This window comes from Tachyglossus aculeatus, chromosome 1 (assembly GCF_015852505.1).
Source record: "Tachyglossus aculeatus isolate mTacAcu1 chromosome 1, mTacAcu1.pri, whole genome shotgun sequence".
In the NCBI taxonomy this organism is placed as follows: domain Eukaryota; kingdom Metazoa; phylum Chordata; class Mammalia; order Monotremata; family Tachyglossidae; genus Tachyglossus; species Tachyglossus aculeatus.
In genome coordinates, this window is record NC_052066.1 from 61961026 (window position 1) to 61978026 (window position 17001).

Here is a 17001-nt window from a genome sequence, read left to right on the forward strand (position 1 = left end):
ATCAACACTAATGAGCCTCCTGATAGACAGATGACAGCTGCCTGGGGGAAAGGGCTCTGCATTTGGATTTCATCAGTCTAACAGTTTAAAAGTCGAGGGCTGTTGGATTCCATTTGGATGCCTCCGTATTCTTAGGTTTTCACGTTGGTTTCTAAACAGTTAAGTCATCTCTCCAGTAGTCTTAACTCAGTGGCATTTAAACAACTGGGGCGAATTTGAGAGGCTAAAAATAAAAAAAAAATGCGTCGGCAAGGGAAAACAACTGTATGGCTTAAGGGTCATAGCTTTATTTTGAACTTGGAGATTTTTGCCAAGGTTCTTACATTAACTTTTCAATTAATCAAATGCCCCTTTGAAATGTATTTTCTGTCAATGTTGTAAAATTCTATACCATCTCGGAAAAGTTAAAATAGCCGTTTTAAATGCCCTGCTGTGGAATACATGGCAAATAGATTAGTAAATTTAACAAACAATAATTTCACTATTAATATTTGTTCAGGCTGTAGCTTTTTTTGTTTTTTTTTTCTTTTTTACCAGAGAGCAGTTAGAAGTCCTACAAAGAAAAAAAAATCAGTAAGACCCTAGTTTTCAGTTGTGTTTCTTTTAATACATTGTAAGAGGTAAATTTTGCCTAAAATATTATAGAAGCACCCAGATCATTTGTTTTAAAAGATTTAAAGAAGCATCTAATTAAGCAAAATGTTCACACTATGTCAGATGAAATGAGCTATGTGATTCTTGAAATTACATTGAATTGAGTCCATTGAATATTGAATCAAAGGATTCCGTACAACTAAGGACTATTTAGCTGCTGTCTGGTATTATAGACTTTGTCACCTTCTCTTGGTTCTGTAGAAAGACACACACTTTTGATACTGAAGAGCCCTCGCATTCTTGTCTGTTGAATATTTTTTTTTCACTCCAAGTTGGAGGCAGTCAAGCAATGCAATTCTAGAAAGAGGTCGTTATTCTGAGAAAGTGGATAATGTCGAAGAATTAAATATCAATCCTTAACTCGGGGATGTCAGTGAACCCCAGATTATGGCTGCTTAATGTAACAATGTTTCTACCACCTGTGTTAAAGCAAGTTATTAAAAATGGAATGGTAATGAAACATCCAGTTAAATTCCCTGACTCATGCTAAGGTAAATTATTTCTACTCTTAGCTCATTGTGGACAGGGAATGTGTCTACCAACTCTGTACTCTCCCCAGAGTTTAGTTTAGTGCTTGCACAGAGTAAGTGCTCAATAAATACCATTGATTGATTCTAGACTGACAGGCCTACATAATAATAATAATAGATGATAGCATTTATTAAGGGCTTACTATGTGCAAATCACTGTTCTAAAAGCTGGGGAGGTTACAAGGTGATCAGGTTGTCCCACGGGGGGCTCACAGTCTCAATCCCCATTTTACAGGTGAGGTAACTGAGGCACAGAGAAGTGAAGTGACTTGCCCAAAGTCACACAGCTGACACGTGGCAGAGCCAGGATTTGAACCTGTGACCTCTCACTCCAAAGCCCGGGCTCTTTCCACTGAGGCACGCTGCTTCTACACATTTTTGCAAGTCACTCTTAAAAGTTGGGGAATTCTGAAATGCCCTCTCTCTTCCTATATGGATTTCTCCCCACTTCATTTCTAATACTGAGTAAAAATTAAGTCGTGCTCTGTAGCCGTGCAGCAAAAATGTAGGTATTTTATGAAAATGCAGAGGGAAAGTTTAAATTACAGAAAAGCTTACTATTCCATTTATTTCTAGTCTGGAGAAAATGAAAAGGCAGGCAGTTGAAAGGATTAAAGAGCATGCAGCCTCTCCTCCAACAAGGTTAGGCTGTAAAGATTTTGAAGCTGTAGTCATTCATTCAATCATATTTATTGAGCGCTTACTGTGTGCAGAGCACTGTACTAAGAGCTAGGAAAGTCAAAGGCTGAAAGAGGATGCCATAGGCTGATTGTTACTTACAATATCTTGAAGCATGAGACAGGGCAAACACAGAATTGCTGTTCACTATTGTCTCCATCACCAAGAAGACAGGCACCCATTGAAGCTTAAAGGTGGTAGAAATCAGAACCCAGTGAACATTTCTTCCCACTGTGTGCACTTGGGCAAGTCACCTCACTTCTCTGTGCCTCAGATACCTCATCTGTAAAATGGGGATTAAGACTGTGAGCTCCATGTGGGACAGGGACTGTGTCCAACCTGGTTAGCTTGTATCTTTACCCCAGTTCTTAGTACAGTGCCTGGCACACGGTAAGCGCTTATTGAAAACCATTAAGAAATGATTTCTATTGGTAGTACTGCAGCCAGAAATTATCGATTCCGGAAGGTGGTGGATAAATTTATCATCAAAAGATCTATAATTATGAGCGGAGAGAGTTGGACTTCAGAGGGAAAAATTAGGGATATTAGGAAATACACTCTCATTCATGAGAATGATTGTCTAGGAGCCCACCCTCATGATCTTTCTCATGACATTCTTCTAAGAGTTCTGGGGATTAATGCTAGAGACAGAATACTGGGGTGGATGTGCTTTTGCTCTAACCTAGTATGATATTCCTCATAGTCTTATGTTCCAACTGCAAATGAAATTGATAAGCATACATTTCAAAGAGCAGGCTTTGGGATAGTGGAAAACGTTTCTAAATGGCTCTCCTTTTGGGTCCCAGGCCAATTTTCTTTGGTTGAGAAAGACCAAATGGCTAGATGCAGAGATGATCTTAGTCTGAATTGAAGTATTCAGTTATCATGGCTATATATTTTATTATAGTTCACTCACAAAATTATCAGCATTGGAAATAACATCTTTAAAACCATATTCTCTCTTTAATTTGCATTTTAAAGCATTTCTTAATTACAGCTAACATTTTAAAGAACAGCCGTATTCCATAAAACTTAGCAGAAATATGTACCGGTCAAGTGACTGTAAAGCTGAGCGGCTTAATAATATTGGCAATGAAATTTACTTCCCAATTATAATTGTCATATTCCTTTTCTTGCCCGAATAACATATTCTTCTCCAGTAGTTAACTTTTTGCAAGAGTTAAAACAGATCCTTCAGTTTCTTCTCCCTGCCTATGAGGACAAGCGATTCATATTTGTCCCTGCCAAAAAATAAAATAAAATAAAGCAAGCCCATTCACTTCACATGCTTTCCTGGCCAATTGCTGAAGCTAGAGAATCTTGCAGGAGATGGTCTCGTGATGAATATTCTCCCACACCAATATAGCAGTCCTCTTACCGTAATAGCCACTGAAGTCTTCAAAGGCTATTTTAATGTCTGTCTCCCCCTCTAAGGTTGTACGCTCATTGTGATCAGGGAACATTTCTACCAACTCTATTGTATTGTATTCTCCCAAACGCTTAGCACAGTGCTCTGCATACAGGGGATGCTCAATAAGTATGACTGATAAAATATGATTGATCGATTGTAATCCAGTCTCCTCAGATGTTGCCAGCAGATTCTTTGGGGATAGATAGGAGCTTTACTTTAAGGGTAGGGCAAGGAAATGGACAGCAATTTGATATATTTCTAAGGATTCCCCTTGGAGTTGACGTCCACTTAGGAGTGACTTCAAGGCAAATTTTCATAACACTTTCCTTGTGATTTATGAGGAATTAAGGATAGATTATTCTTCACACTTAGCACTTTGGGGAGTTTCATTTGAGTAACTGGCCATTCTGAGTTTCGAAAACAAAAAGTGTATTGCTTTCCCATCCCTAAGATAATAACTAAAGTACAAGCTGCACTGGAAAATATTACTAATTTGCTACTAAAAATATAATGACATACCCAGCTTTAATTATACCCATCTGAATATTTTTTGTATGTTTCCTAAGTGCCAAAGGGAGAGATTTTTAAGACCAATTTAGATGGTCTTAATTAGTGAATCCTACCCTCAATTGGATAGTCAACACAAAATGTATGGACTGCAATAAAGAGAGAATATGGCCATAAGGAAATGGTGGAATTTAGGTTTTTTTTCAATGAGTTTCTTTCTCCCTAATCCTTTATCTCTGACCGAATGCAATGATGCCTACCTCGGTCACTAATATAGGGAGAAATGGTAAGACTGACACTTGCAATGCTTCTTCTCATCATGTGCATGCTTTGGGCCATGAAAAACAATTAAAAAAAAACCCTAACCCATTCTAATTAGAGCTATCGCGCTTTTGCTGAACTGCTTCCCTCTGCACCGCTGTAAGAGCATGTAAAATAACAGATAATTTCTTCTCCACACGTGCCTGCAACGTCCCCTTAATTTAAATGGCACACTTTCACATAAGGGTCAAGGTTTCATCAAAGTCATGGTAAACTGAAAAATTATTTCTCCCTTGAAGTGTTTGATGATTGCAGATAGAGCCAGATTCTGCTAGTGAAATGTGTATATAATCAAATCTTGATCCTATTTCTAGTGGTCCTTTTTTCCTTCCTCTCGGATGACTCGCGATCCATGACTCTAAATTAATTTGGAATTGTTTGGAATGAGTCAAGGGGTGTTTTCTTGATCCTCAAGATTCTGCAAATTCAGTTGTACCATTCCAGGAGATGGAGCCTTGGGAATCTCATGACACTCTGGATGATGCCATCACTCATTTTCCAGTGGCATTTGTACCTGGGAAAAAAATCATGACCCAGATCTCTCTGGGAGAGTCTCAAGGCAAGGCTACTCAGGGAGAAATTCTTAAAGTGATCTTTTCAACCCACGTTGTTTTCCAGTTTACTCTGATGGTGACTGAACTTCACCTTTCTAAAATAAAATGAGAACAAATATATATGTATGCACAATTTATATACATATAAAATGCATATTCCGATATAAACAGTAGCGGCCTAGCCACTGATTTTTGTTTGTACAAGAATAAAATGAGTTTCATTTTTTAATTTTTTTTATTGCTATATGCCACAAACATTGTCTTCTGTTTGTCCTGTTCCGATAACTATATTTGTAACGATTTTGGAGAGCTATTTTCCTTGTGGCTCATGCTGTAACATTGGCTTTCAGAGATACGCAAATTATTTTTATCCTTAATCCCGTTCACCTAGAGGGCTTACTCTTCCTTTGCAGGACCTGACCGCATTAGCCAAAGAATTAAGAGAATTGCGGATCGAAGAGCCCAACCGACCCCTGAAGAAGGTGACTGATTACTCTTCCTCCAGTGAGGAGTCAGAAAGTAGCGAGGAAGAAGAAGAAGATGCAGAAAATGAGGCCCAGGATGGGACGGTGCCTGTCAGCGATATCCCCCGGCTCATGTAAGAGACATTTTCGGCCCGGTATACATTTGCCAGTGCAGCATCACTTCTAAGAATAGCAATAATAATCGTAAATGTGGTCAGGATAGAAAGAGCATTGATTTGATTGAAGTGTGATGTTGGAAAAGGCCTTTGCAAATACCATGGACTGCCTGAAAAATAAACAAATGGATTTGGGAGCAAATTAAGCCAAAGTGGTCTTTGGAAGGCCAAATGATTCGCCTTAGATTAGCAGATTTTGGACACATAATCAGGAGAATGAATTCTCTGGAGAAGACACTAATACTAGGAAAAGTCCAGGGAAAACGCAGAAGAGGCAGACCAGCGGCTAGATGGATAGAAACCATAACAACGATAATGGAAGAACCGTTAGCAAGGTTACCGATTATGGCAGAAGACAGGACGTTCTGGATAAACTATATCCATAGAGTTGCTATGAATCGGAATGACCCGATGATAATGACAATAATAACTGTTTTAGGTTCAGGGAGTGGGTAATGATTTATTGAGGAAGTGGAACAGGGCACCGGTGCAGTGGATCCTTTCCTTAAACCCCTTTCTCGCCAACCAGATCCAGGATCTGTTGGTTCCAGGGACACATCTGGGCCAGTATTTTCCATATCAAGTGGCTTGGCACATTCTAGAGGGGAGGGGCAGGGATTTTTTAAGGACAGAACCCACAGTAATTGCCAACTTCTGGAAAGATGACCCTTATTTGATTTTTAGAGATGTAGAAGGAAAAAGCACAACAAATTAGAACTTAGTGCTGGTTTTGGGTGTTTCCAACTCCTTATAATCTCCCCAGATTTAATTTACATCCCCTGCAGGGGAAAATTTGACTAGGTCACCTCCCTAGCCTGACCACAAATATTTCTGAACTTTTTTGTTTTCCGTTCTCCTCTCGAGACAGTACATACACCCAGAAATTTTATCTAGGTCTTTGATAGACTGACTACAGGCCTGGTGGCCAGTATCACTGTGCCACTGACCTGTATGGAGCAGGCTAAGAAAAGGATAGGAACTCATCTTTCTAATAGTGTGGGAATGAACCTTTGACAGTTTGTTGTTCTATGGAGAGCCCCAGTTTAGAAGACTGCTGATCATAACTAACTTCAGCAGCTTAGCAGCAGGACACCTTCCACCAGCACTCAATCATTCTATCAGTTGGTATTTATTGAGTACCTACTGTGTGCAGAACACTGGGGTGAATGGGTTGCCCCACTTTTCCGGGTGTTGTGTCTCATCCAGCTGCTCCTGGTTCCCCAAAATTCTGGGGAACCAGAATTTATCACTGGACAAGTAGCAAGAATAAAAGTAGTCAGCTGTCAGCTGTCAGCTGTGTGATGTAGGGCAAGTCACTTAACTTCTCTGTGCCTCAGTTACCTCATCTGTAAAATGGGGATTAAGACTGTGTGCCCCATGTGGGACAACCTGATTACCTTGTATCCCCCCCAGCACTTAGAACAGTGCTTGGCACATAGTAAGCGCTTAACAAATGCCGTTATTATTATTATTATTATTATTATTTAGTGAAAGAGGGGTCCCCATCAGTAGAGCAACAGTCTGAGACTTCTGGTGGTCAGATTATCATTATTAGTAGTAGTAGTGGTAATAATAATAATATTTGTTTAGCACTTGCTATGTGACAAACACTGTTCTAAGCTCTGGGGTAGGTACAAGTCAATCAGATGGGACACAGTTCCTGTCCCACATGGGGCTCACACACTTAATCCCCATTTTACAGATGAGGTAACTGAGGCACAGAGATGCTTAGCAACTTGCCCAAGGTCACACAGCAGACAAATGATGGAATTAGAACCTAGGTCCTTCTGACTCCTAGGCCTGCATTAATCAAATATCATTGATTGACATCTCCCCCCTCTATACTGTGAGCCAGTTATTGGGTAGGAACTGTCTCTATATGTTGCCAATTTGTACTTCCCAAGCGCTTAGTACAGTGCTCTGCACACAGTAAGCGCTCAATAAATATGATTGAATGAATGAATGATTGAATTTCCTTGGCACTTCAATATTCTGAAGCAACCACTGGTGCCCAAAAGCAGCGTGGCTTAATGGAAGGAGCTCGGGCTTGGGAGTCAGAGGTTGTGGGTTCTAATCCTGGCTCCACCAATTGTCAGCTGTGTGACTTTGGGCAAGTCACTTAATTTCTCTAGGCCTCAGTTACCTCATCTGTAAAATGGGGATTAAGACTGGGAGCCCCACATGGGACAGCCTGATTACCTTGCATCTACCCCAGTGCTTCCAACAGTGCTTGGCACATAGTAAGCGCTTAACAAATACCATCATTATCATTATTATTATAAAAGTTGTGACTGGTTTTTAAACTTGTACCTGTTGGGCTTTAATCTTGTGGCAAGTTGGGGTCAGTCAAAGGGGTCCTTCCCCAATTTGTATCTTCACTATGTGCATTGTAGAGAATGCTTGCTAGGATTTTGAGACTGTTCTCCTGACAGTTTCTGTCTGCATAGACAATGATCCGGTGTTGGGGAAAAAAACGGCCGAGTGAATGTGCAGGAATTTGGTGAAGGAAAACTAACTTTAACATGAGTTTTCCTCAACACGGAGTTTGCTAGTCTGTGACCCCCATGTTATTGGGAAACTGTGTATACTGCCTCCAGGTCAAATGAGAAGCCTGAATGCTAAACAGGAAACATTTGGCAAGGCGTTGGTTATTCAGATTAGCTATCAAGATCCATTTTCCTCACCCAAAACCTGGAGAAATTAAATTATGGAACCTTTATCAACAATTTTTAGTAGAAGATTTTTGAGAGATAATGAATGGGGTGATTCAACCGAAATGCAAGGCAATTCAAGACTCGAGGTTTTCTACTGGTGATTTTATGTCTAATAATTAAGGAGTAGAAAGAAGACAACTATGAGGCAATAGGTGAAAATTTGACAATCTTCACTAAAATACATGTTAATTATTTATTAGGATATATTTTCCATAACTATTATTAATTATTTATCAGAGAATGTTATTTCCATAATGATTATTAATTATTTATTCAGGAATATTATTTCCATAACCATTTCATCCCAAGTACATATATCTAGAATATCTAGAAGACATGACGGGTCTAAGATCACGTTCTGTTTACCCAATTGAATGCCTAAAAGTGGTGTTTAGGTATATTCTTTGTAATATTATATACTTTAGAATGAAGCTGTCAGCCAGTACATCAATACATCTTCTTGAATAATTTAGGGACAATCATTTCAAAGATCAAAGGCTTAGGAAAATACCCAGAAGGGATCTGGGGCATTTGTCTTACTCTCCCACAAAAAGAAAAAAAGCTTTTTATGAAATGTTGTTGCAAAATAGCCTAGCATTACTCCAAGAGTGGAGAATAAATTAATTCTCTTCCTTGTATAGGGTATTTTACCTCTCTTTTTCCATGTTCCTCTTGCCACCATGCTTCATATTCCTTTTCTCCCTCTTTTGAATTACCGGCTTTAGCAATATACATTTCCTCCTTTACCGTTTCTGTTTTGGTCCTTTTAAACCCTCTGCTTATGTCTTTATTTTCCTCTTTTTTTTGCATCTTGCTTTTTCATCCATCTCTCATTTTCACTTGGCTTCTTTTACTTCCTACTGTTCCACACTCCACCTGGCCAAGACTCTAGACCAAAAATAATCACACAGATCTTTTCAGATTTAATCAGAATCCACTCCGCTTGCCTCAAGTGCATACACAGTATTAGCCTTATAATATATTATTATAGATATAATCATTATACATTAGAATTATGACAAATAATTATACTACTAATAATTGTGGTATTTGTTATGCTAGGAGCCAAGCACTGTACTAAGTTCTGGGGTAGATACAAGATAATCAGGCCCCACGTGGTGCTCACAGTCTAGGAGAGCAGGTATTGAATGCCCATTTTACAGATGAGGTAACTGAGGCACAGAGAAGTTATGTGACTTGCCCAAAATCACCCAGCAGATATGTGATGGAACTGGGATTAGAAACCAGATCCTCCAACTACCAGGTCCATTCTCTTTCCCCAGGGTCATGCTGCTACTTGGGCTTACCACAAGCCCATCTTTCCACAACTCATCGTATGGCCAGGAAGGGTCATAATAATAATAACATTTAATAATTATTGTATTTTTAGGAGCCACCTAAGGGCCAGTAGCCTTCCATGCCGCATGGCAATTTCAGAGGTGCTGTGCCCATAAGAACGTAAAGAGCCACCCTGCTTTGCAGAAGCATTTTGGCCACAACTTTTCTGGCGTTCACCATTCGTTTGAGGGCATTTTGCAGAACTGATCTCATTACTAACATAGCTGTGAACTATATTTTTAAACTCAATTATTGAAGCCTGAGAACATATCTGAATAGGACATTTAAAAGCAAATTATATTAATTGAAAATTAGGCTATGAAAATGCAAAGCTACTACTCAAGAACAAATGCACATAACTAGCAAGGCTGATTTGCTGTTGGTCCACACTGACTAGTTTGTTTTTTTTTAACTGGCATTTATTAAGTGCTTACTGTGTGCAAAGCACTGTTCTAAGCTCTGGGGAGGTTACAAGGTGATCAGGTTGTCCTACCTGGGGCTCACAGTCTTAATCCACATTTTCCAGATGAGGGAACTGAGACATAGAGAAGTTAAGTGACTGGCCCAAAGTCACATAGCTGACAAGTGGTAAAGCTGGGATTTGAACCCATGACCTCCGACTCCAAAGCCTGGGCTCTTTCCACTGACCCACGCTGCTTCTCAGATCAGGTCTTGATCAGAAAGAGATTTAAAACATTTAACTTTCTAGATATTCAGACTACAATCATCATGATGTCCTTGCCTGGCTTCATTTCATACAGTATTTGGAGATTTTAAGAACATTCTCCCTTTGCTCTGTCTGATTTTATTCCAGCCAAACAGACGGGAACCATTGGTTTGGATGTAAGGAGAGAGTTGAAAGGCCTATTAAGAAGAAGTATGGTTTTAGGAGATGAATGGTTTTAGAAGATAAATAAATCATGCACATTCCTAATAGTCTGCCTGCAAGGTAGCCATTAGGCAGGTCTCAGAGGCTCTGGGTCAACTCTATTGTTGAAAAGCTTTTTTCTGTGCTTTGCTGGATAAGAGAACAAAAAATAGTATTCACCATTCCTATTCATTTGCAAGCATTCTGCTTCCCCTTGACGGCAAGTGAGGAACTTGCACACAAACCAAGGAGAATCAGGTAAATGGTAGTTCGATGGAGTGTGTAGTAATAATAATAATGATGATGGTATTTCTTAAGCAAATACTATGTGCAAAGCACTGTTCTAAGCACTGGGGGGATACAGGGTGATCATGTTGTCCTACGTGGGGCTCACAATCTTAATCCCCATTTTACAGATGAGGTAACTAAGGCACAGAGAAGTGACTTGCCCAGAGTCACACAGCTGACAAGTGGCGGAGCAGGGATTAGAACCCACGACCTCTGACTCCCAAGCCCGGGCTCTTTCCACTGAGCCACGCTGCTTCTCTAAGTCCAAGTCCATCCAGTTTGAAACTAGAACCAAAACACTTGTATTAGCTGTGATTCTTGTTTTGATAACAATAATGAGGTATTTGTTAAGTGCTTACTATGTGTCGAGCTCCTTTCTAAGCCCTGGGGTAGATACAAGCTAATCAGGGTGGAGACACAGTCCCTGTCACACAAAGCACTCACTATCTTAATCCCCATTTTATGGATGAGGTAACTGAGGCACAGAGAAGTTAAGTGGCCTGCGCAGGGTCACACAGCAGACAAGTTTGTGGAGCCGGGATTAGAACTCAGTCCTTCTGACTCCCAGACTCATTCTCTATCCACTGGGCAATACTGCTTCCCCCAATACCATTTAAACATTTCACAGGTTTGGTGAAAGTTACGTGGAAGAGTATTTGAGGATTCATTTGGACAATGCAACTACCTGCTAAATCAGTGCTTTTTGACTGTCAGCCCTCCGAAGCAGAAGGACCATGTCTAATTCCCAGCTGGGCATTCGTTCCCAGTGCTTAGTACAATGTGCTGCACATAGTAAGCTCTTAACAAATACTGTCATTTCTAGTACGTGCTGCCCTACCAATCAGACTGTCAAGGAAATATGGTCACTATCAACAAATATTTCCAGAACACTTACTGAATCCGTAGCCACGTGTGGATATTTTTTCATTTGTTATGGGGAAAAACTGTATTTTCACCCAGAAAAAAGGGAGAGGATGTTAATATCAAAGAAAATGATAGTAATACCATAGTGAGGGTTTTGATGAAATCATTTAAGAGAATAATGAGTCTAAATTTGTCCTTGGTGGGGTGAAAGATAGTATATTGCTTGTCTGCCAAGTCTATGGAAGATTCTCACTTGTACACGATACGGGAAAGATATCTGTTTGGGTGTAAGGACCAAGTAGAAGACTATTCATTCATTCATTCAATCGTTTTTATTGAGCACTTAGTGCAGAGCACTGTACTAAGCGCTTGGGAAGTACAAGTTGGCAACATATAGAGACGGTCCCTACCCAACAACGGGCTCCCAGTCTAGAAGGGGGAGACAGACAACAAAACAAAACATGCGGACAGGTGTCAAGTCATTAGAGTAAATAGAATTAAATAGAATTAAAGTTATCAGAACAAATAGAATTAAAGACTACAGCATAAGTTGTCTGCCTTCTCCTATTTCCTTTTCATTTACCTCCTATTTTTTATGGTATTTGTTAAGCACTTACTATGTGCCAGACACTGAACTCAGCACTGGGGCAAGTATAATAACAATAATAATAATAATAATAATAATAATAATAATGGTATTTGTTAAGTGTTTACTATTGCCACACACCATTCTAAGCCCTGGGGTAGATACAAGGTAATCAGGTTGTCCCACGTGGGGCTCACAGTCTTCATCCCCATTTTACAGATGAGGTAACTGAGGCCCAGAGAAGTGAAGCAACTTGCCCAAGGTCGCCCAGCAGACAAGTGGCGGAGCTGGGATTAGAACCCACGTCCTCTGACTCCCAAACCCGAGCTCTTGCCACTAGGCCGTACTGCTTCCCCCATCCTTTGGCTCGTTTCACCAGGCCACGCTGCCTCCCGATTTCATTCCCTATTCCGTATTTCATTCTGAAGTTTCAGTCCAGTAAGTCGTATGTGCAGTAATTCATTCAGTCGTATTTATGGAGCGCTTACTTTGTGCAGAGCACTGAACTAAGTGTTTGGGGGAGTACAATAAAACAGTAAATGGACACATTCCCTGCCCACAACGAGCCCACTAGAGGAATGGGGAGGAATCAAGAAATCTTGTGTAGAGCATGGGCTAGTTGGGATGAACTACATCTGTGCTCCGTTGGTCTGTCTGAGCTCCCGTGCGACCACTGTAATAAAGGAAGAATGGTCAGGTGAGTCTTTAAAGATCCAGAATGCATCTTTGGACTCCAATAAGTAAATATTTCCTGGGCCAAGTGCAGCAGGGTGCTAGACTAGCTAAGGGAGGGAATCACTTGTCTCCCACAAAACTGATTTGGCTGGGCAATGGTGTATGAAGGAGTGCTGTATCAAAGTGCCAGGAAATAAATGGATTCATTTACTTTGATTTCCCTGTAAAATGATAGGACTAATTCTTCCTTCTGGAATACACATATCTTCATTCCTTTTTGAAGAGTTTTTAGCTGCTCCTTCCATTGTGTTATAACACAAGTCCAGGTACAGACTCATCTCTTCCATCATCTTATTTTTGTGATTTCAGGAAATCTATGTTTAATTTTAGACATTATTATACACTGCCTCTTCCATCTTCACTGTTTCTCGTCTATCGCTTTCCCACCTCGCCCCCTCCATTCATCTGTCCGGGTTGTAAAATCCCTGAAAAAGGTTTCTCTCTGTGGGTCTAAATTGCATGGAAATTGCAAGTATAGCATGTCTTATGCCATACTGACCTAGGTTTTGAGCAGGTAGTTGGTCATTTCAATCATCATAGAGCCTGGAGGTAAGAACAAAGGGAGCGTGAAATTAGTACCAGTAATGTAGTGGCAAAATATCAGCCCTCCTTCTCCCTTCCCCCCAAATCTTACATTTTTATTTTGGAAATGAGAGAGAGGGGTGCAGACCAAAATTTGAGAAAGGGGGCATCTAAACCAGGCTGGCCCAAGACTCAGTTTTGGACAGACCATGTTATCTGATTGGGTCTCAGTTTTTCTGCTTACAAAATGGGTATAAATGTGTTAACAAAAACAAATAATAATAATAATAAAATAGTGACATTTGTTAAGGCCTATATGCCAAACATTATACTAAGTTCTAGGGTATGTACAAGATTATCGGTCAGACGCAGACACTGTGCCCCACAGGACTCATAGTCTAAGTAGGGTTAATTGGTATTTAATTCAGTATTTAAAGACAGTGTTCAGAGCACTGTGCTAAGTGTTTGGGAGTGTACAGTACAACAGAGTTGGTAGACACATTTCCTGCCCACAAAGTGCTTTGTTGTTGTTGTCTTATGCCATTGAGTCGTGTCCGACGTCATGGACACATCTCTCCCAGAACCCCCAACCACTGTCTGCGATTGTTCTGGTAGTGTCTCCATAGAGTTTTCTTGGTAAAAATATGGAAGTGGTTTACCATTGCCATCTTCCATGCAGTAGATGCCCTAGACTCTCTCCCATGCCGCTGCTGCCCGGCACAGGTGAGTTTTGACGTGTAGCAGATTGCCTTCCACTCACTAGCCACTGGCCAAGCTAGGTAGGGAATGGACAGGCCTCTACTTGCCTCTCCCTCCCATAGTTGAGACTGGTAGAGCACTGGAAACTCTTCAGGTGCCACCCTGAGAGGGGACGAAGAGTTTACAGTCCTTTTATATCCATCATTAGTTATGTTGCATCAACAACCTGAATTTAAGAACTGATGTAAAAGCCCTGATTAATCTGTAATCATTTGGATTCACAGGCAGGGTTCTTATAATAATATACCATATTATTTAAAATTGGCCTTATTTAAATGGATTTCCTATAATGACAAAATGTCCTCCAGATGAGTGTACAAATATTGCATTTTTGCATATGTTTGAGGTCACTAATGTGCTTCCTTCCCTCTGGCAGACCCACAGGAATTCCAGGAAGCAATGAGCCGTACAGTATGGGGATGGTTGGAAGTCACGGGCTGGAGACCTCTCACGCGGATACGTTTAATAGCATTTCAAGAGAAGGGACTTTGATGATAAGGGAGGTAAGTCAACAGCAAAGATGCGTGGAGGAAATCATCTGTATTTTCGATGATAAACCATACCACCCGAGCTCATATGCTTCACCTGACCTCTTGATGATCATGAAAGGAAGGGGAATGTGGGTGTGTAGAAGCAGTTGTCCAGCCCACCTTGGAAAGTCCAAACTACATAACTCAGAATTCTGTGGTGTCCAATGAACAACTTCTGAGCATGCTACAGCCCAGACATTTGAAGTGAGCAAAAGCAGCCAGGGAAGCTGTGCAAGAAAGACTGAACAGTTTAAATAAAATAACCCAAATTTGGAGGTATTTAAATGTTTATATTGCCCGGGAGAGCCTATAATAAGCCCAGACTGTCCCACTTAAACCAGGGTTCACAGTTTTCTTCTGCTAATGCTGCCGAGGAGAATGTTTATACAGCATCTATCTAAGCACTGAAACCTCATCTCTGAAGTAAATGATTGATTTAATTGTTCTGCTTTTTTGTATTTTACATATCTCTCTGAGTTTTCAGCCAGATTTAATTGCATTCGTACCAATTCGTCTGTAAGAAGTGTGCATATTTGAATAAAAAATTTGAGCTTGAGGTTAGAAAAGTGCCAAGTGCAATTAGCTCATGCCCCAGTGATCCTAAAAAGCAACTAGTTTGCCTACCTTTCCCTTATGTTTGAATTTCTTGGTCATTTACCAGGGATGTTCAGTAGTTTTAAGGATGGATGCCACTTTACCCAGTTAACCGAGTGGGAAAATTTCAGTAATTAGACTGCTCTTGCAGAAACAACAAGAACTGTGGATTACCGCCTGAAGTCTGTCCGCAGCAGAAGTGGGATTAGCACTTGGGCTGATTGTTCACATTCCCAGTTTGATTTTGCCTTTGCCCACTCTAATAATAATTATTATTATTATTATGGTACTCGGTAAGCACTTAATATGGCCAAGCACTGTTCTAAGCACTGAGGTAGATACAGGTTAATTAAATTGGACCCATCCCTGTCCCGTATTGAGCTCACACACTTAATCCCCATTTTTTGCAGATGAGGTAACTGAGGCACAGAGAAGTCAAGTGACTTGCCCAAGATCACACAGCAGACAAGTGGTGGAGCCGCGATTTGGGCAATTACATAAGCCCACAATTATCCAACAATAGCATTTGTGGGGGCTTTTCTCCTTCTACTTCCCTCCAGGACAACCGACCACCTGCAAAGAAGGGCTGTGTATGTGTGCGTGTGCGTGTGCATGCGCACCCACCCACACACACACACACACACACACATATATATTTTCCCCAATTTATAAGCATGCATCTCCTCCAGCTTCTGAAAGCAGTACATGGCAAGGAGGGAAAGAGCACAAATTGCTCAACCCCTAAAAGAGAGAACAAAAGCAGTATAGGCTAGATTTGTTTACTCTCAGAAATTTTAAAAAAACTCCTTGCTTCAAGAATAAAAAAGGAGAGAAAATACATTATGCTGTGAGCAGAGAAAGGTAATAACTAAATGATGACCAGGATATGTGTTTCACAAAGCATATGGCTAGAGCATCATTTCACAGGATTGCTGATTCCGGTCAAATTCACTTTGAGACTTTTTTTCATATATGGCTCCAGATGAAAAAAAAATATCCCTTTGACTTCTAAAGCTGGCACTGTGTCATAACGGTATATAAATTCTCCAAGTAGGAAATGGATCATTTCAATAGAAAAAGGAGAGTTTCCATCACAGTCTTTCCGCATGGGAAAACACGAATAAATATCTGTTGGAGTGAATTATGGTTTCTTTCCGAATGAGAGGACACCAGTTTGTCATGGAGTGTGGAGCGACCGTTTCTCAGGTTGCGTGGACCAATTCTGGGATGAACACTTCCAGGCAGAGCTGGTTCAAGGTTGTCCGAGTCCAGGAGCTACCATTTCTAGGGCTTGGCTTTCTCCCCTAGTTGTTCTCTTCCCTGCAAATACCTACCCACCCTGAAGCTAAGCCTGGTAGAAGATGGGGAAGATTGGGAACAGCAGTGGAAAGGAGAGAGCCAGAACTGAGAGGGAGAGAGGAAGAGGAAAAAGCACACCAATAACAGCAGCCTTCTGCTTCAGCACTCCAGGGACAAGAGGCTGTGACTTATTTTTTAGTGCTATTTGTTAAGCCCTTACTATGTGCCGGGCACTTTACTAAGCACTGGGATAGGTATGAGCTAATCAGGTTGGACACCATCCATATCCCACTTGGTGGTCATGGTCTTAATCTCCGTTTTACAGACGAGGTAACTGAGGCTCCGAGAAGTGAAGTGATTTGTCCAAGGTCACCCAGCAGATGTGTGGCAGAGCTGGGAGTAGAACCCAAGTTCTCTGATTCCCAGGCATATGCTCTTTCCACTAGGCACAGCTGTTTCTCAAGGCCTCCCTTGGAATGTCAAAGGGGAGGAACCTCCTACCGCCCCACTACTTCTACCTATTTTTCAGCCAGTGGAGCCTGGGGCAGATACCATTCTTACAATTCCCCTACTTTCTTTCTGCTTGGGCGCATGAGCAGTTATTTACCC

General features: G+C 40.8%; 1 protein-coding gene across 8 annotated transcripts in view; it reads left to right on the forward strand.

Moving 5' to 3' along the window:
• Nucleotides 1–17001, forward strand: part of TNIK (TRAF2 and NCK interacting kinase) — a 560172-nt gene that overhangs the window by 494061 nt on the left and 49110 nt on the right. For all 8 annotated transcript variants that reach the window (XM_038749188.1, XM_038749204.1, XM_038749246.1 and 5 more), the window contains 2 exons: nucleotides 5069–5253; nucleotides 14346–14472. In XM_038749188.1, the coding sequence (XP_038605116.1) occupies nucleotides 5069–5253; nucleotides 14346–14472 (312 nt within the window). The remainder of the gene's footprint in view (nucleotides 1–5068; nucleotides 5254–14345; nucleotides 14473–17001) is intronic.